Genomic DNA, 22,327 nt, shown 5'->3' on the forward strand with positions numbered 1-22,327 from the left:
CAATTACAGAGACGAAATAGACCAATTTCGTTTATTGCAGATTTTTTTTTACCTCTGTTGTTCATTATTTCATGTTGATATCTCTTTCGTTTTTTAAACACTTAGATCTTTATTGCATGACGGGTTTCACATACGGGCTCGAAGTAAAATTGCAACTTGTAAGAGCAAACTTTTTGGGGTGGGAGGTGGTGCTTTGTAAATTTTTATTATCACATTTCGAACAAGTTGCGATGTGAATAATTGATTCTCATAACATTTTCCCCAGATAAAAGAACATTGAAATTCAAATTACAAAATTAATAATTGATTTAAAAAGTTCGTGCTCTCACAATTTTCTGTAAACTATCCATAAATCAAACGTTTTTGATTTGCATATATATGTGCACATGTGATTTTGTTCTGCTTCCCTTGGGACGAAGAGTGAAATAAAAACTTTTTGCTGATGGATATGACTTCTTTGAGAATTACAATTCCGAAACATTTGTTTGCAATACTTCATAGTCCATCGTTTGCTTGAATTCAATTTCGAGAATTGGATGCATTTTTAACAGCTCTTTCAGCTGAGCAAAAATGATGTTACAGATTCCAATCAGCATTGCAGCAATATTGATAAAAATCTTGTAAACTATTAGTACATACCGTGAAAAAACCGACCGTTAGACGGTTGCCATTTTGGCACGTTAGCTACATAGCAACATATGTTTCCGGTGACATTTACGACACGATTGAAATGTATATTACACTATAATTGAAAGATTTACGATCTTTGCGAATCCTTGTACCCAATGACAGAACCTCTAATTAGTTAGCTGTGGATACGTCTGTCAACGAGCTAGACTTTTGCTCACTGTTTCGGCTAATTTTCAAGTTCCTTGAAAGTTATCTTAATCGACGCTACTCTCTAATTTGCTCATTTTCGCCTGTGCGTTACCGATTTCATTTTTCTCTTTGGAGTTAATTGCATTCAAAGACAGCTTATTTTTCAACAACACATGTTAAGATCCAATTTGGCAGACGACTTTTGGCATCTATTTTAGCTATGTTATGGTAATTGCATATGTTTAATACATATTTTTGCAAACACTCATGGAACAAATGAAAAGCAACTGATCTGTAAGATTAGGAAATGGGAGAAAAAGAAATCAATTGTGAAACGAACATATACTGGTTTTATAGCCGAAGCAGACTGGATAAATTGATACATGCCAGCACTTCAGAAACAGTATGTCCATAGAGGAGAAATAATTTATAGCAAGATGCCCAAATACATGAAAATCATTTTAACAAGCTATTATATGTAGATTTGTTTACTTTGAACGTTATTATGTTTGCTCGTTTTGTGATTTTTTTCCCCTGTACAGTGGTGTTGTTTATCAATTTTTTATGGATTTTATTTCTCTAATACAACAGAGTTCATGAGATTATGGAAATGGCATATTGTATTTGATTTGTCATTCCAATTTTTGTTTATAAATTATATAATTGTGAATTGTAGGTTTCAAGACTGTATATCTATTTTATTTTGATTTTGATTTTTGATTGAAAGTTGTTAAAATTAAGTTTGTTAACTACGTTTAAGAAAAATATTCAAGGGTTAAAGACCTACAATGCAAAAACTGTTTTAAGTTCCTTTACTTTACACATTTCCAAATTATAATGAACAGTTTCTGTTGCATTTGTAAAAATGATCATTTAGAATAAAATTTGTCGATCTACTCTTCAATTCACACCGACACATATATTTAATTTGATAAAAGAAGTGACGCATATTCGGTAAATCTTTAATAATCACCAAAAATAAAATAACATGAAAAGCTACGTCACTTCCGGCCAGGGAGTCCGGGTTTTAGGCAATGGCAAGCGTCACCGCCCTGCTGCATGGCACACAGAATATCACACAGTTCCTGGGTGGTTTTGGGAGCCGGGGTTATCGTAGATGTGGTGGTGGGCTCCTGGGTGGTGAAATGGTGGTTTAAGTGGTGGGGGTGTTCCGTATGGTCAGTGTGGGGGTGAGTCGTGTGTTCACTGTGGGTGCGTGACATCATCAACGCTGGAAATTGACGAAGAAAACAAAAAGAATAGTTAAGAAATGCCATGCATAGAAGGAAATAAAACTTAATCAAGCCAGATCTAATTTGAGATAGATATATAGGTGGTAGTGAGATAATTGATTTACAATTGTCTCCCAAAGATTTAAAAGAGTTTTGTTACGATGTAATTTCTTTGGTTGATCATCATCAGATTAATATGTTTAAACATAGATGCATAGTACGCATCACGTGATCACAGAAAAGAGATATTTTTCTGAAACTGATATTGGAAGCCTGAAGCATTATATCACTTCTGTTGCCCAGGTATTCATGAAGGTGACAGTTGTGTTTTTCATGTTATTTATTGTCTATGTACTTTCTGTGACATACGTTTGGTGTTAGTCCTATAAATCACTTATTGTTTGGACTTCAAAGGAATTCAATTCAATGATAATATATCTCAGATTGTTAAAAACGTAATCATCGCTCTTTTAAAAACAATCCGTGTCAATTTTCAATACGGTATATGTGAGCTTTTAATCTGGTGATTTTGTAAATGATATTTAATATAAAAAGGACACAATTTTAATTATTCAAGGAACACGTACATACAGGCAATCTAGATTATTGTTCATAGAGAAATGTTTATCGTACAAACCTTTAAGAGCACGGCAATCACAGCTTGAAGCTTGTGTTTTCGAATTAAAGGCAAAGTCACATTGCAGGATGCATAATGTAGAAATGGGATCCGCCTCAGACACTTGCAATGTGATCCCACAAAAGACAAGGGCCCCGAGTGTTAACGTGGTAAGCATAGTGGAAGGAGGGCTGGAAATATAACGAACTGAGGTGAAAATCGTGAGAAAGAGAGGAGGTCAGGGATAAATCATATATCATTATTACTTGTTATCTTCACATTGTGAAGTGATAAAGACAACCATGATTAATTATAACGATATTAGAAGATTATAGATTAGTATAGATTTGATATCGTTTCCCATAGCTTTTTGAATTATGAATAAGTAAATGAGAATGAATTAATATTCGAATAAAAAGAAAGTAAAGTCTGAAAATTTTAAATATTAATAAAAATGCAATCGGTATATTTACAAGGTTAATTTTGATAAATTTATTCACAGAATATCAAAAGTTCTAAAATTAACCTGTAAATTATTAGGAACGTTTTCACATTAAAAAACTAATAAAAATGAAACATTCCCAAAATGGTAGTAAAGGCATCAAATACTTCTTAAATTTTAAAATTTCAATCATTTTCTAATATATATGGTAAATGTGTTCATTAAAGTTGCTCCTAGTTTTTGTTTTATCGAAATGGGAATTATATTTAAAAAGCCTTACCTTTTTTATGATTGCACGCGTTAAAACCCCAAAAGTAAAATTATTTTTCCAAATGCAAAACGAGATTGCTGTTCTATAGCTCACTGTTTATGTTTCCTTTGTACGTATTCATGCAGTCTAGCTTAATATTGAATACTTTTTTAGGCAATATGGCGCTGTTTCACGTGTAATATAGTCCTTTATTTGAAGTGCACATCAGAGGGTCATCGATTAAAAGATTAGCAGTGGAGGAGATATCTTGAGCTAAACAAACACTTACTTTTGATTTAGACCATTTTGCGTTCAGTGTCAACAACTCTATGACGTAGCTTCTTTGAAGACTTGATTGTCGTGATTCCAGTAGAGATAGAACTTGGTCTATAAAGAGATATTGAGGTTGACAAGGTCAGAGGTCACTTAGCTTATCATGAAAAGATTGTTATAATGTAAAAGCTTGGAGATTTGTTTAGTAAATATTTGAATTAAATGAATCATTCAACTTTATTAGGTGTTGTTGACACTTTATACGTATTTTACACGCCCATGGTATTAGTTTGCTTATCATAGACGTATTTCGCCTGTTTCTTTCATATTTTGTTAAATATTTTTAATAAAACTTGTAGTAAACATTTTAATGCATAATCTACAATGAACACGTGCATATTTATCTTATAAATGTGAAAACAAATTTTATTTTAAAAGATTAATGTTTTAGGAGGGACCACCTGTCGTTATTTAGAATTATAGAAAAAAGATTCATTTTCATATTGTTAGAAACTTTAAAAGAATCAAATCTATACACATTGATATGACTGAAAAAAATATTATTCATTTTGAAAGTGGTGTTCTTTCTTTTTTATGTGATAATTTTCATTCTGTTTATTTATGTTTCCTCAAGCTGCACCAATGTATAATGGATAAAATATGTCGTTTATTAATATTCAAATCGTCAATTCAATCTAAAAAATAAATATGAATAACATATGTTAATGTAAGGGTTCAGACCCAACACCTGACGAATAAATTGACATAAAAATTCAAAATGTTCCCAAAACAATCACTTTGTATTTCTAGATAAACCAAATCTTTCTTGTATTCAGTATCTGAGCTATTTTAAGTACGCATTTACAATAAAATTAAATAATAACAACATGCTAATGAATTACAGCGCCGTAAACTTATTACTGACAAAACCATAAATTTTAAAGAATATAATTATATGGAACAACTCCACATCTCACAAATCTTGACAGTATAGATGATAGGTTTCAGCGTTATTGGTACCAGTAACGAAACTCTTCGTGTAAATCGTATATTTTGCAAAATGGTTGACATTTGGGATCTCCTTCATTCGGCGGATGATATTTGCATCATCATGTCAAGGGATGTAACTTAATCATCCAGTTTTAATTGCCTTTAAATGACAACAAAGCAGATTAAATTTTCACTTCATATACAGTCGCAATGTTTAATTATGGACAATCTTGAGATAGAGGAGACGGGCTAAAACTTCGTTTTGGAGACGAAGAGACTACGCGAAAGCCATAAAATATGTTATATGTAAATTTGAAGCACTAAATTTCTGACATTGCTACCCTCCATTAAAATACGCGATGTTTCTTATTCTTTTGTATTTTGCTTTATACTTCTGCAGCAGTGTGGTATTCTACAGGAAAGAATATGATCCATTCTTTTTCCTTTGCAATTAAAGTACATGATGAAGATTTTATTCCGACTTTATGGCCCACTGTTGGATATTAAAGCTGATACCCCTAGCAGCAATAAACCCACCCCACGACCATTCCACCCCTGTGGTTTATTTCATAGAGACATCACTCCTATCAGACCTACCCAGCTAGCCAACCCTATCTGTTTCAGCCTCAAGTTTTATTAGCTAATTATTCTGTTATCTCCATTGCATCGAACTTTATAGTAATTAAATATCATTCCCTTGCCACCCGTGATGTAAATAAAACAGCATATATTTTAATATATATGAATCCTTAATCGTTGTAGACGAATAGAAAAGTACAAACCATCATGAATTTCGGGGGGAAACGAAAAACAAAAGTAACAAACATGGGAATTGGTTTGATAAATAAGATAGATATAATTACTATATATATATTGCTCAGCCCCATTGCAGAGTTTGTGAAATAGATTTACTAGCTGTTAACACATGTATCAAAAATATAACATTCTTATGTAAAAAAAAAAAAGAAGAAAAAAAGAAAAGAAAGAAGGTACAACATATTGAATGCTGTACTTTAATGGAAAAAAACCCTTGTTGATGTTAATACCTATGTCTTATTACACTTAACTGAATCATTTAGACCGGTGTGTTTGGGTGATAAGTAAATAAGTAAGTAAGTAAATAATTTATTACAGTGACATTTGTTATAACTTAATATGTAATACAAAAAAATAATGAAACACCCGGCTCATTGGGCCTATATGTCACTGCAATTATAACATATTCATGCATGTATACATATATAATGCATTGCGTTTTTATACAGTAATGACTGTCTGTAAAGGTAATAAACTTTCAGTAAATATTTAGAGGTTTGTCTCAGGAAGATTTGACAGTAGAAGAATAATATACAGTCAAAATTAGACATTGCTATAGTTGGATTGTATCCGATATCATTAAATAGTTCCGTTCTAAAATGAGAATATTTTGTACAATTCTACAGAAAATGACTCTCGCCTTCTACTAGTATTTCATTTTTAAATAAAACACACAAAATTACATATTCTTCCATTGAGAGGTTCCCCATTATATCGCCCGTTTCAATTCTAATTGGGAATTTTAATGTTTAATACCATTGCAATGAGAATAATATGTCAAACTGTTTAAATTAGAACAAATAGGACTTTTGACATAAAGACTACAGTAACTACTAATACCACTTAGATTTGTTGTCATAAACGCATCATTTGTTTCTCTGCAAATCACCCACTCCAATGAACCATATGGCCGTTGAGTTGATACTAGAACTATATTTTGTATAGTTGCTTTCTGATATGAATACTCTTAAAAATTTGAAATAAAAAGATGTATTTGTTTCTGTTGTAATCGTCAGACATTGATAATGGGCATATGCCATCTCGAGATAAAACTTTCTAACACTCTCATCTAATTAACCTTTCTGACAGTTTCTCCAGTGCACCTGAAAGGACTTCATTCAAATATATCCAACAGGAGTCAATTTGTACGGCCAGCTAATATACCTGCTCACATGCTCGCTTTCTACCAATCAGTAATTAAGTTTGTTAACATTTGACACCCTTAATGATTAGCTACCCGATAACCGGCGATTGACGACGCATTAACAGAGTCCGGTAATTATGGGTTTCGTTCAGAATGGGAGCGGGGCGTCCGACACACAGCTTTCTAATTATCACAGTGGCGCTGGTCAGATCATTCATCAAGACATTTCGACCAGCCCAGAGAATACCGAAGGGCTCGGACTGACCATCGTTACGAAATCAAATTGACCCAGTGTCAAACTTGGAAGAATACTGGATGGGGACTGACGTACCCTCGGCCCGCATTTCCAAATATTTCATTGAGAAAGTGGCATTTAAATTTGATATATGATGCTCACAACTAGTTGTTGGAAGACGATTTATAACCTGACAGAAGACTTTGGGTGAATCATTTGTATCTTAATGAGATTTGACATCTTAGATCTCTAGAAATAATCTACTACCTGTTCAGAAAAAGAAGAATTTTTTCAAAAAAACGCCAAAAGAATACAACGTACGTTTAATAACATTTCATAAAATAATCATTCACAAAGGAAATAAATTTTACAAATAGATGAAACTTTGGCTCAAAGTTCTCAAAATATTTAACATTTTAACATTGTAAAAAATATACACGTATGATCTTGAGATTCAAAATACATTTTTTAAGACATTGTTTTAAGCAATACAAAACACACGCATACATATTTCATTCATTAATCGACATTTTTTATGCAAGAATTATAATGTTCCTGAATATGTTAAATAATTCATCACTTCACATCTCCATTTTCTGTAAATTCTTATAAATTATAGTACCCGATATTCTATTCTTTCATTAGAGTCAAACATGTACAGGCATTTTAACATCACTGCTCTAAATTTTATATCTTGTTATTCCAAACTGTCCTTCGTCCAACCGATATCTTTACAAGATCTATTTTTTCCTATTTACCTCCCGACTACATCAGCGATATACATGATAAATCTACTTGTAAAGGGAAATGAAAAGACACCATTTCGAGGTGGTTTGTCCGCTTCTTTGCTGTTCCTTTATTTGGCTGACATGCAAAGCCTCATTAATTTTTGTGGTCTGAATGAACGGGGTGTCTGCATCTGCAGATGCTACGGTAATTATGGCGATACCATCATTTCATTTATTTCAAAACGGTCCAGTTTCATACGTGAAAATAGAGTGAAAAGTAACTAAACCAACTGTATCTGTAAATATAAGGTTTACTTCTACATGATTGTATAAAATTAAACTTTCGAATGTTTACAAGTTTTTTATGTTTAAACAATTTGTACACGTTCTCCATGATGTACAATATATGTTTTTTCATAATATAAACAACATTAATTAACATGTTGAAATCAACGGTTATATTAAGGTAATGTATGTTTGTCATTTATATTAAATATTTACATTTATGTCTAAATATCTAGAAAAGAACATTACATATCCATTATTAATTTATCCAAGTTTATTAATTTACTTAATTTATCTTATACAGGCGTACGAGTGCATAAAGTATAATTTCTAAAATGTGCTGCTGGTTAAAATAAAGTAGTTGCTTTATTTCTGATGATGTAGATATTAGTATATTTTCTTTGAATGAAAATAATAGAATCTTCAAGTTAGCTTTTTTTGTACAAGCGTACAAAAAAATAAGTCATAAGTTATACTAAATGATGACTGAAACCAAAGCAATATACATGTGATTAGATGCTCTTGGACTTTCGAACATGATCAAGTTGTTCCTCGGAAAATTGTCGTTAGGTGTGGAAATCAAATACCCGTGAATAAAAAATAAATATCCTGTTAAAAATACACAAAAAGGGTTTTATTATAAAAATCAAAAAACTTGCCAGTCCAGTTATATGAAATTCTTGTAATAAAAGAAAATCACAATAAAGTTTCTTAAATTTTGGAGGAAGATCATAATAAAATGAAATGATTGAGTCAAATAAATAGAATTTTTAATATTATAGTTTTGAAAGTATATATATTTAACTAAGTTGTATATAAATACATGAATCTGTTCAGATATAAGACAAAGAACGTTAATTAAATATAGTCATTTATAATTAATTGATTGTGACAAAGCATTTATGACATCAAAAAGAAACGAATTGAAGTCGCTGAAGACAAGACATTCATCATGATAATTAAAAAAATTATACACAAAAGATTACAAAACCAATATTCTGGATTTCTACAGGATACAAAACAGTAGTAACAGAAAAACCACCAAAGAAGGATTGCATACATATATTTAATGGATAATAAAATATATCAAATGTGCTCTTACCATGCAACTGATATTAAAATATAGTTTAGAACAAAAGACAAGATTGCAGTAATGTTTGCACAATTTGTTGCCTATCTTGTGTTCAACATTGTTTACAAACTACAGTTTGTTTCGGTACACCTTGAGCTATTGTGAATAAAAGTATATCAAAATATAATTACCCTTTTCAAAACTCTTAGATTGTACAATATTTTATAAAATGTTAATCAACGTACACCCAGCAACTTTCCAACTCATATCTTGCAGATCAGTATCTGACGCTGAAATATATTGCGCCTCGTTGAAAGACATTAAGCCATTAAGAAAGAAAAATATAAAGTTAAAGTTGATTCCATTATTTAATTCGAACGAGTGTACGTCACAATTTGTAGGTGCCCCATACATTCTTTTGATTTGTATTGAAAGCATGTTCAAAATCAGCGACAGAGTACCATTTTCAAGTACACTAAGATAAATTGGTTAAAAAAACCTAGGCGTTGTTTCTATATAAAATACTTCGAGTTGAGATTGTGTTCGTTGTAGTGGTCAATAATCATGATTTGATTTGAACATATTTCATTGTTGGCTGGCATGAACAAAGGGATTGGGCACAAGTTCTTAAAACTTAGAACGCTCTTTCCTACATAGTTAGTACTAACACAAAGTGATGTTCAACATAAAACACATGTGTCAAAGGTCAACAGATACAAATACACATTATAATGGTTTAAATTATAGCAGTAGATATACAGGCAAAAAATATTAAAAGACAAACTGTATAACCATCTTGACTCAACTTGAGTTCAAAATAAATAAAAACAAACATATAATTAAACTCATACAGGCATTTACAGTGTCAATTTCACTTATGACCAACTACAGATACAGATTAATTGTAATCCTACACAACGGGTCAGTTAATAAAACATGATTTATTTATTACATGTAATTATTGTTTCACTTAAAAAGAAAACATTCAAGTTTTGTTCTATTAGTTTTTATTCATGCTAACCACATAATAGGACTGGTCCTACCTCAACAATTTTAACAGAAAGTTTATCTTTAAACCTGACAAAGAGAAAATAAAAATCGCCTCTTTTCAGCAAGAAGGGAAAGAACAAACCCTGCGAAACACATTTAGGGAGGGTTAAGAGGGTGTAATATGGTAAATATTGGCGATAACTCATATTAATTAGGGGCTCATTTTCATCCATCAAGTTCCGACATTTTACACCCAAGCCTAAATTTGATTAAAATTCCTACCCTGAATGTCGTTTTGACAAGCTGTGTAAATGATGTCCTCAAATCCAAAGCTCTCCAATTACAGACCCTCGCTCAGAGCTCCTCTCTTGACTTTGTGATTTGATGTCTTTCTTCCTCAAGCGTGACATAGATGTTTATCTGGAAGATGCTAGTGAAATACACAATCTTATGTACCGTGAAAAATATAAATATGTGGAAAATTGAAAAATGGGAGCCAAAAGGGAATGAAAAAAGTATGCTGGAAATTGGAACAGGTGTTATCCGATAGGATCTTTAAATTGATTATAAATATCATCATAAATTGACAAGATGGATCCGATAAGATCGTTTCCTCTGTGTTGAATAGCCAGATAATGACTCGAAAAATTGAAAGCCCGCCTAATTTGATATGCATCTTCCACCAATTCCCTCCTCTCGTAAATGACTTCATTACCAAATTTCGAAAAAGAGCCATAGAAATTCTAACCTACCTTGAAAGACTAAATCTGGGCGAATGGACGATGAAAAATAAAGTTAAATTACATGAGCAATTTATCATCTCTGTCTTAAAAGAAATTGAATGTTAATGGAACTTTACGACTATGATATATTGCTTGGACATCTCTATATGATAGTGTTCACAATACGTTTGTTGATAGTCGTATGAAATATAATTCAGGTTTAATTAATCGGGGTTCTTTTTTATCATAGGTAAATAGTTTTGGTTTCAATTAAAAAAGGTGGGGTATATTTTCAATTTGATTCTAACTACCTGTAGATTTATGTGTCTTTGTGAACTTTTGACTTTTTGCAAATAAATTCTTGAGCGAACAGAAAACAGTTATATATAGGAGGTAAGAGGAGGATTATATCCACATGGGTTAGCTACTGTGGCATCATGTTCACACCAGCCAAACTTCTTAGTCAACTGTTTTATGCTTTATTTTATAACTTCATTTAAAAGATAATTTTATGGATATTTAAAACCACTTGAAACTTTATTTCGTTACCTTTTGAGTTTATTGTATAATTCATTTGGTTTTACGAGTTTAAAGCGCTCATTTAACATGATAAAATCATCAAAATAAAATTTTATTATTTCGTACGGTTGTGATAGATTATCCAATATTGCAATCGGAGCATAACAAAGCAAATGGATCGAAGGTCTGCAAAAAATATTTTAATTCAATCTGAATACTAATTTCCAACAGAATAACTTTATAATCATTTGTGCATCTAGAATTTTGAACTTATTCAAAACATTTACTCACAATTGACTACTAGTATGACGGAATGCTATCATTTCAAACTACAGATATAGATAGATATTGTTTACTATCATAAGTAGTGCTACATGTATTCTTATGTTTGTGGTAGTTCTGTTACAGTAAAGTATTTAGTCACAATCTCAGGATACTGTGTGATATTTTCAAGGTTTTTGTATGCATATTGTTCTTTGAGTTAAATGTCATTTATTGGAGGAAATGCTTATTTTCTACTTGCCACATCACATCACATATTCTTCGTTTTGTATTATATTATGTTGTGACTCTGACTATGGCATTAAGTTAATGTTTCATGCATCTTTTACGCTATGCATTCTTCAATAAATGACATGTTTGTTTCTTTATGAAAGAGTTGAGTTTTCCATGTAATAGTATGGATGTGAGCAGGCAGGCATAATAATATTTAAACAAATGACGCGTTTTAGTAGTTTTTACTTTATCATTTAATTTAGAAGAAGACATTTACATTTATTCCGTAACGTAATAGATCCAAAATATGCCTGTAGACATATATTATCTACTTTTGAAGCTGCTTTGGTAAATCGTCGTCTGTTTGAAATGAACGACCTATTTATAATAGAATTGGTTTTTTGTATAGAAACAGATTCTTCTTTAGGTTTTAGTGTTAAAGAGAAAAGGAAAAGATTGAATGTGTACTTACTTACTTACTTAGGCCTCTTCATGCCAGGTGGCACATAAGGCAGCCACACAGTCTCTCCACCCAGTCCGATTCTTTGCTTTTGCCACCACTGTTTTCCATGTTAGCTCCATGTTAGCTCTATCTTTTTCAGCTCACTCATTGAATGTGTACTGTTTTCTTTTATATTGATTGTGAAAAAGCTTTTGCTTTTGGTGCGTAGGGCTATAGATTATAAGTATCAAATATTATATTATAATACCTATCCTATATATCATTAAATCAAGAGTTATCTTCAAATTGGTTACTCAGACCAATTTTATTATATATTTTATAATATATGAAAGTTTTAATGAATTCAATAATGTAATAGGTTTTTATTTAACTTCTACAAAATGAAAAACAAGTTTGATTCGTATTTTAATAAACTTATGATTTAGATGCTTACGATACATGTTCAGTTGTATATCTAGTACAGTACCAATCAGACCCAACCTAACATCAGAGTAAACCCCAACTAAACCCTGGGTTTACTTTGGGTTTACTCTGGGTCCACTCTAGTAAACCCGGAGTAAACCCAGAGTAAACCCAGAAAGTAAGCCCAGGGTTTAGTTGGGGTTTACTCTCTGTTAGGTTGGATCTGATCGGTACTGTGCATGATCTATAACAAGCTGTTAATTGTTGACATTGCTTTTTGACAACAAGGGTAGTTCTTGTCCGGAAAAGCAATCAAACATTTCTTAACGTAAATGCAAACTAAAGCTATGTGAATATCAATGCTGACATTTGGACCTGCCCTAGACTTGCCTTCAACTTCATCATCATAAGAATCGATTAATGTGTAGGTACAGTATTTTCAAACTTTTTTTCTCGTGGCTTTGAGCATGCTTATATTTTCGGCGAAAAACAAACGTAGATGTTAGCTTGATAACTAGTAAATTTGATGTTTATTCCCTAAGATACATTATCATAAACTTACCATACGTTTGCTTTTAACGTAAAATCTTTGAGCTGTTTACTATTTTTGTTTCTTTTTGTACTAAAACAAGTTTACAATGATTTAATCCCAATAAACACAAAAATCAAATATAAAATACTATATAAGACTACATGTACAACTCGTTGCTTTTGTTATATTAATGTATTTGCCATATTGATATACCTTTTATAAAATAAAGACACATGGAGAAGCAACTCTTGCATAAAAATTCAATAGTTTGAATTATGAATAATCACATGACTCGAGTCTAAATAATAGTTTGCGTTTACTTACTATATTTTAAGGATATCCCGAAAGATGGCAGAACCCTTAGGGTTAATCGATCAAGAAAAGGTGTATAAAAAAAAACAATGATAGTACATGTTTGTGTTAATTTTTAACTTTAATTTGATTATATATGTAATTATAAACAAAATCTTTTCAACTGAGTGAAAGAATATTCAAATTTAAGAAAACAAGCAGAACCAAATTGTAAGAATAATCGTTTTCAAACCTTCTTAAACTCCATTGTCAATCAAAGTAGTACAATGTAAGTGCATGATTTGTTTTACAATCAAAGTTTGTTTTACAATCAAAGTCTATCGCCTTGCGTTCACCAAAAAACCCTAGCTACAAGCATGTCATAATTTGATGTTACAGACAATGTCTGTAATATCCAATTTTTAAAAGCAATAACAATCAACAGTTATCTAACTCAGTAAAAGGAATAAAAATGCAGTGTTAGAGCCAAATAAAATTTGTTGGTAAGTTCATGCATATTTCATTCTAGAACACCATTCTCAAGCTGTAGAATTTCATTTGGACGTCTAGATCTCGAACCTACATGTATTTATTTAAAAACTAAAATTAGTATGATATTCTACAATACGCTAACAACATCAAAGATGTGGTAAAGTAAAGAACATGTGAAAATATTGAAAATTTTAAAAATTTGTCGTTTAGCCATTATTTAAAATTTTTAAATCTATACTGTTGACAGACAAAAATAGAGATCTTAAAGAATTAAGGGACGCTGTAGTCAAACAGAAACAGAATATGAAAGTGCATTCTATCATTATTTATTATAACTACATGTAACCTTTATCATAAAATAAAATAGGCTTATTCGTTTTGCTTTTTTATTTAAAAAATTCGGGGTTTTTTTGGAAAATTTTCAAATTATTTTTGGGATCATGGGTTTAGAGAAATCTGTCACATGTTAATGAGTTACTAATGAAAAATGTTTTTAATCCATATATGCACATATTTTGAAATAGCATTTACATACATAGAGAGATGTAAAAGTATTTCCTTACGCGGCCTGATATCTAAAATAGTGATGTATCATGAAGACTAGTAAGTGCGAAATACAGCGTATGAATACAAATATTTTATATTTCTTACGCTTTCAAGGCAACAATGGTTGATATAGAAACTGTTTAAAATTATTCTGAAACCCGATCATGCGCAGTGGGTATGACCTCTTATTTCATTTCCATCTAACAAAGCAATACATGATAATCACACAGTGAAATGTTAAGGGACACCATAGAATTTATTCAATCCATCTTAATGTTATGCTAAGTTAGATGATGACTTCTTATCCTGATTAAATCAAGCTGAATCATGCAATAGCCTGTCGTTATGAATTAAATAAAGAAATAGGCTTTGATTTGAATTTGCAAATGATTTGCCCTTTTCTTGTTTAGCTTTTTATTGTTATGTTTGGCTTTTGTTGTATTTTAATTGCAGAATATTAATCAAGAAAACTTCACAATCTACCGAGTCTGTTCTTGTGAAATAAAAGAATTTTATGATAAAAGCATTGTTCAGTTTCTTTACTTTTTTACCCAGCATTATAAGGGTTGGATGTGGTTGTGGCCAATTTTACACTATATTAATCTGTTTGAGACCAAGAGCTCTTTAAAAAAACATTCCAATTTTTAACCAGTTTTAAAATTTCAAGGAAGATAATATGATGGATTATTTGCTAACCATCAAGCCTGCTTGAAAAAACTAAAAAATAGAAAAAAAAAACTTGTAGGCCTACAGAAAAAATCAATAGTATTTTTTTTTTACTTCTTAAAAATTATATGTTTATTTTTAATCAAAAGACATAATGAAATGATGTCCCACTGAAATAAGAAATATCGAATTATATGCTGTTGCCTTTATTAGATGTTTCATAATATTCTGTCAAAATGATATACATGTAAAGGCAGAAGAAAACCAAGGTCTGGTTTAAGTACATGTATACGGGTACATATTTAATGTACTTACTAACGTATTTCTTGATTTGTTACTATTATTTAGTATATCATCATGTCACAAGGAAAAAGGTATTTCGGACATTTTTCTAAATTATGAAATTTTCATCCTTCATAGCATCAATTTTGATTTACAAATTTAATTCAATTGAAAACAAAAAACACAGTTCATCTTAGGAAAATCTCTCTATATATTTGCTTTCAAAATCTTATATACATACAAATAAGTCCGTATTAAAATTTTAGAGAGAAAATTTAAATGTATTCAGTTTTCATTGGCAGAGAATTATGTCCGTCTTCTTTACACTGACGTAACATTTTTGAAACACTACTCCAAAACTTGAATAGGTTAATTATCTGTCATTTCATTACTTAGCCCGCTAAATTTACACTTTAAGGAAATCTATATTCACATGCAATGGGGAGAAGTCAGTTGTAACGAATGTCAATATAGTGATGTGAAAAGCACTCTCCAGGGGTCCTAGTCTGAGTGGCTGCAAAACTGACTATGGATTTCAAAAAGCGGTTAATCTTGTAGTAAGAATAATTGAGATAATACATCGCCCTGTCGGATACCCGGTTCTCACTAATAGATTGATGACAGTATAGAATTGACATCTTATTCAGACAAGAAAATGACATTGTAGCAAGGAAGGGATAGCTATTTCAAACACTGAGTGGGGTGCAGTATACGGCCATAGGCATGCTAAACAAGCCAATGGGTAAGCATATAATTGTATGAAAGATAACACCATTAATAGAATCTTACCAGGATATTTACAATTTTTTTAGACAGTTTGACTGAACAATTTAAATTGGGGCTAACTGCATGCCATCTTTCCCAATACTCAGTTATTATAATCTTTTTATTGTTTAATAACTTTTTTCTTAAATTACTGTTAAACATGTGAGTACAACTGATGAGTACATATTGGAAAAAGGATCGCTTGAAATATTACCACCGACATAATTTTTAGTAGATTAAATATCACTGAGTTAACAATAAGTGGATCTGCACTATTGTTTATTCCATCTAGATTTTTCAACATTTTCCAGAAGACTTGTAACTTTATTTTATCGATTCAGACTTGTCATGGGTGGTTGAATGTGGTCGTTATAGTATTAAGGAAGAGAAAGTGGTAATCATGGCGATCCACTATCGCCTTGATTGTCTATATCCCGGGGACATATTCATGTTTTGATAAACAGCTATCAACTGATAGTATCTTGTAATAAACCTCACAATATAGACTTTTTTCAAGCTGAAAAGTTTTTCCCTATCGTGAGAGAAATTCATTGAAAGTTGATAGGTCTAAGCCGGAAAAGAGAAATAAGTTTAGAATTGCAAATGGTGTCTTGGACCACAGCAAAATTAATGACCGATTGATAGCATCAGGAAAAGGAGAATTGAATGGAGAGGAATAATATCGCGGTGTTTATAAAATCTGATAGGTATACCAGATTGTTGATACCATGTCAATAAAAAAGACCAATGAAAAGAGGAAAAATTAAGTTTTTTCTTCTGCAACGTTAAGAAAAATACTCGTGTTTAGATATGTTAATCAGGTCCACATCAATTCGAATAGAAATATATTATCAATTCTACAGATCAGACACTATACAGTCAATGAATATATTTGTAATCCAATCCTAAGTCAGCATCATCAAGTGAACATTTATAACTTCAAATCCCCCATTAAAGAAAAATAAAATATATTTGGTGTTTTAATTAAGAATTCAGATTTTGTTATGATCGCAGCGTATAGCTCTAATTATTCTTTAAAGATAGATAATTTGTTTAAATGTCTTTCATATGATACTCTTGAACTTCACAAATTAATACTTTTCAAGCAGAGGGTTCATGATGAATTTACTAGAATTCTTTGTATTTTACCTTAAACTGAATGGAACAAATGTTCCGTTTTATTAGAATAAAATGCATTTTTACAGAAATTCAATTTTCGGATCTTTTTTTCAGATGAGTTGTTGCATAAATATAAATTTTAGGTAAAAGTTTTAGGTTTAGGGGAGGACGAAATATTTTTCATTCAGAAATAATAGTATTTTCTTTACCCACAAAACTGGAAATAAAAAACAAAATCCATTGATTTTAATTCCTTTAAATTTACTACTATATCACGTACAGAAAAACATGGTTTAAAGAAAAACGAATTCGAATAAGTTACACATGTATAAAATATATATACACGAGGAACCATATATTATGACTCGCCTTCATCCGAAACTGTTACTGTTGAATGGTTATAAAGTCCTTGTGACATCAATTTCAGAGCCAGTGTGTTATTGCCTCCCGTGGATTTCTTGATTTTTGCACGTTTGTTTTGGAACCATATTTTGATTTGTGATTCTGATAGTTTCAGTTCCTCTGAAAGTTCAAGTCTTCTCTTCTCCGTGAGATAACGGTTTTCTTCGAACTCGGATTTGAGCCTCTGTAGCTGGTCTGTAGTGAAGGCTGTTCTTGGTCGCTTTTCATCCGGGGCTTTCTTTTTCTTTAATTTTCTGGAACGTGGACCTAATTTTGCAAAGACACATATCAATGTAATATTGCAATAATGTTGGTTATTGTAATATTTTTTTGTAAATATTTTAATGATAATTAAAATTACTATTTTTATGCATTTCAGTAAAAACATAGAACAATAAATTTGCCAATATAATTAAAGTCACGATAAATAGTTTGCTCGATGTCAATTATTATTATAAAAAAATTATGCCGTAAAAGAATTTCTGAAAATGGATATGTTGTAATGCAAATTACAATTATCCGCAAATCAGTGTCCAAAATCTAGAAAAATATACATTTAACCAGTATCAATGTTTTAAATGCTATCTTTTTACTTAGAATATGTTATGTCTACAAATTGCAAATTTTAGTTTTATTATCAGCATCAACTAATCAGTATCCAAGTTATCTTATCACCATATACCAGGAGAGGCTTTTTGATTTGAACCCTCCAAAAAGGGGTCCATAACATTATACAAATAAGAACACTAAAATAAAAAAAATAAATGATCGAAGAATTCAAATTTAGGTATACTGGATTAGATAAAAAACGGAAGTTGTTAAAATAACAACAGCCATACAAGACAAACAACTAAAAAAAGCCTTTGTTACACGATTTTGAGCAACATGACTGTATCATTCTGTGTTGTAATTGTTATAAACGGCCACAACAGTAGAGTTGTTTTGAACCAATAAAACTAATCATAATAAACAAATAGCAAATCATAAATCAGATCGGTGATCATTGGGGGTAAATGGCTAACTCAGTGGCAAGTTTGTACATCGGGAAATGTATGGTGTGGGGAATAATGGGGTCCAATTAGGCGTCTGCTGAGAAAGAGGCAATAAACATTTTCAAATGTCTCGTCTTCTTTTCGCCATTCTGGTGGGCTACCTGCCACATTTTTCGCATTACAATGAATTAGTTTTCCTAGCAGGTTCTTTAAATTGAAATACTATATTGTTTTTAAAACAAAATTATATAACGATTTTTAAAAAACTAAATATAAAAAAAATTATAAGACGTATATAATGCTATCCTGGACAACAGATATGAAATTTTGTAATATTTTAGATTCCAGCGCATAAAGTAAGTATAAGCAATATTGAATCATTGCAGAATGACTAACATTTTGCAGTTTATTCGAGAATGGTTCTATTTATGTCATAATGTAAATTTGCATTTAAACCGAACTAATAAATCCAAAATATACATTAAGACAACAATAATAGGACGTTTTGTGTGTATTATTTTGAATGTGTACATGTACATATCAAATATGTACGAACGAAGCAAAATTCGGCAGACTAAACTATTTAATTAACAGAAACTGAACACATTTTTTTTCCCAGTTTCAGTGGTATGTTTGGAGGAGTTTTATATACCTGAAGAAGGTCTATCAGAATATCTGGTACAAAACACCCATGCTGGCCACAATGGTTTTTCATTCCCGTCCGATCCGGGCGAAGTGGCTACTGGACTACTAGTTGTAGGGTTCGAATCAGGACTGGAACAAACTGAGAGTTGGGAGTCTGATGGTGAAAGTCTGACAAACGCGGACTCGTGTCTGTTTGATTGAAGATCTAGACTAAGTCCGGATGTGGAAATTGTCCTTGAACCATTTCGCACAGGAGAAAATGCCGATAACCAATGGCGCTTTGGTGGTCCAAATGATGGTTTTAATATTTCATCAATAGAGAAATTTGAACATCTTGGAGCAATTTGTTCGTGTGCAGCCTCCGCGTTATTTTGTTTAACATCCATCTCTGAATGTCCGAAGAAAATATCCAGTAAACTTGAAAAAAGACCTTTCTCACATTTCACTCGCTGAATAACATGTAGGTACTCGATCTAATTACCAAATCTTCATAACAAGCATAATTTCCACGCAGCAAAACTTTGATAACTTTTTTGGGGGTCCACTTTGGTTAGGAAAAAAATTAACAAACAAGACCTCGAGAAGGCGGAGCCGTGAGATGCGAACGACGACATCTAATTAAAAATACGCCAATCAGAGCGGGCGGATGGAATGCATTCATACTCCGCGGTATGGGAGTGATCCCGGTTATATCAATTTCTGATTGACGGGTTATGAAAGTTTGGTCTGGGTAGACGGGGGAAATGATACAGAAATATGCGGTACGTCCATAAATTAGTCTCAAAAGAGACGTCGCCTCGTCGCTTGCCTTGGACTTTTAAGGAAATACGATCTTCCGTTCTTTAAATGAGCGACTAATTTATTTTCTAACTGTTTATAATAATGTCAGCAAACTAACCATTTTATGATTAATATAGTTATTGATATTATTTATAGCAGTAATGCTGTTTTAAATCATTTTTATATTGTTTAAAGGAGGAAGTACTTTTTCGGAAACAAGAATTCTTTGTTTGGTTGTTTTATTTTTCTTGTTTTCGGTTTTTTAAAATTTATATATTATATATTAGACATTAGCCGATGCACGGATTTGTATTTTCATCTCGCATTTTGTATTTAAGCCTCGCAAAGTTAATAATAATAAAATTTATTTTGTTTTATTTTGAATTTTGTAAATCTATTTTATGCAAATCAAAATCGTTACAGTTTTGGGGTTTCTTTTTTTTTGGGGGGGGGGGTGAAAACCATTTAATTTACCCAAAAATTTTGAGTCATATAATGTAAGTAACAATTTTCATACAAATATATTTTTTTATGATAAAAAGGTGAATCGTTGCCAGTACACCCTGTATGTTGTTTTAATAATAGACTACCTAGATGTTTTCTTTATTGCTGTCCTTTTTATATACATATACCCCTCTATTATCAGCCTAAGACGAAATAGCTATCATAGGGCAATATCTTCTCCCCGTCATCTCCACGACTGTAAATTGAAGAAAGAAAATAAATAATCCGAACCTAAATTCGTTTGAGAACTTGTGACCCGCAGCTGAGAGAAAGATATAATTTTATTGGTCATTACTATACATGATTAAATACACTAATGACGGCAGTCGAAAACTAATTACCTGTAAAATCATTCACAATAAGACGTCCGGGGCAGAGCTTACCCCGGGCAACGTGTGGTGTTTAGTGTCAATCTTAGCACGTTACAAGATCAATTTCTGGCTAACCCGAACGATTGTTGATAAAATGCCATTAAGTCAGCTAGCGCTGGGATTTCAGAAAACCCAATTTTATTTTCTGTTGATGTTTATGTAATATTAGTGGTTTCTTATAAGATAGAAAGTGAGTACATATGAATCTTATGGAAGAAAAGTGGAAGTTATTAAAATTATTAAAATATGTAAAGACCCCCCCCCCCCACACGTTCAAAGTATTATACCGTATTTGTAGATCAAAATATTCTGTGTGAACAAAATGTAGGCCTTATCATGTTTTTTCTTAAAGCGCAAGAAATATGTTTGCCCAATATGAAACACATACTATCAATAAAAACTTTTTGAAAAATAACTTTGAAAGTAGTTTAAGCATTGATAAAAATCGGGTAAAATCATGTAAAATCTTTATTTAATAATAGAGTAAAAAATCAAGACAACCGTGAAAAATTTAACCCAAAGCGCCCGTTACCATCCTTAAATAATGACTGTGACGGATGATTAATCATGCTTGTTATCAAATCGTGGACATAGATAAATATTTCAGTGCTTAGAACAGATCTTAACGAAGTCTCCAAAAGAATGTCCAGAGGATTTAGAACGAACAGTTAGAGATGAAGTGAAAACCATCAGCAATTAAACTTCTATCTGACAGGTCGCGCGCCATCAACGTGTCATCACGTTATCGGAGTCCGAATTCCCTCTGAGAATTTTGGTAAAAGACCGGGGCGAACTATTGAATCATCTTTGGAAATTCAAATTAATGGCTCAATCACTAAATAATCAGGAATTAAGAGTAGCGCTATGCACAATATTTCGATGTTCAACAATTATAAAGTTATAAAATGTTTGATTTTTTTTATTTTCTTAAATTACAAGAAGGACATGGAAGATTTAATAATTAATTTTTTCTTGTTTTTGCTATTTTTATACTGTATATCAACACAATTTACTATATTTTCGCAAATGCTTTGTAAATGCATATTTATGAGTATTACTTTTATAAAATTAATAACTAAAAGTAACATGTAATATCAAAATGACAACTGTATATATTGTATATATTAGCATTTATTTTCTTCCTTAGAAAATAGGTGCCTTTATTTCACGAGAAAATATTTGAATTACTGTATATTGTAGGCAAAACATAAGTCTGGATCGGTTGGGGGTCCCCCCGCCCCCCCTTTACAACTTATTGGGATCGGGTTCGTCCTTTCAAATCATCACTCTGGGCTGAAAACATCCAAACAAGGTGGGCAATGTATTTTCCAAAAAATTAAGCTCATTTTATGCATCTGTAAAAATCCCACCCTCCCTTCCCTGACAGTCATATTCTTCCCTTTTCTGCTGTTGTGTTCTTTATGTATTTCAGGTCATTAATGAGGAC

General features: G+C 31.5%; 1 protein-coding gene across 1 annotated transcript; it reads right to left on the reverse strand.

Annotated features, from left to right (window-relative positions):
• Nucleotides 1-17,426: 17,426 nt before the first annotated feature.
• Nucleotides 17,427-19,611, reverse strand: LOC105318856 (homeobox protein engrailed-1-B). Its single transcript, XM_011416150.4, has 2 exons — nt 19,233-19,611; nt 17,427-17,855 (listed from the first exon to the last, which is right to left on the reverse strand). Exons 1-2 carry the CDS (start codon nt 19,609-19,611, stop codon nt 17,545-17,547), a joined length of 690 nt encoding a protein of 229 aa, XP_011414452.2. The 3' UTR covers nt 17,427-17,544.
• Nucleotides 19,612-22,327: the final 2,716 nt, after the last annotated feature.

This window comes from Magallana gigas, chromosome 5 (genome assembly GCF_963853765.1).
Source record: "Magallana gigas chromosome 5, xbMagGiga1.1, whole genome shotgun sequence".
NCBI classification, from domain to species: Eukaryota; Metazoa; Mollusca; class Bivalvia; order Ostreida; family Ostreidae; genus Magallana; species Magallana gigas.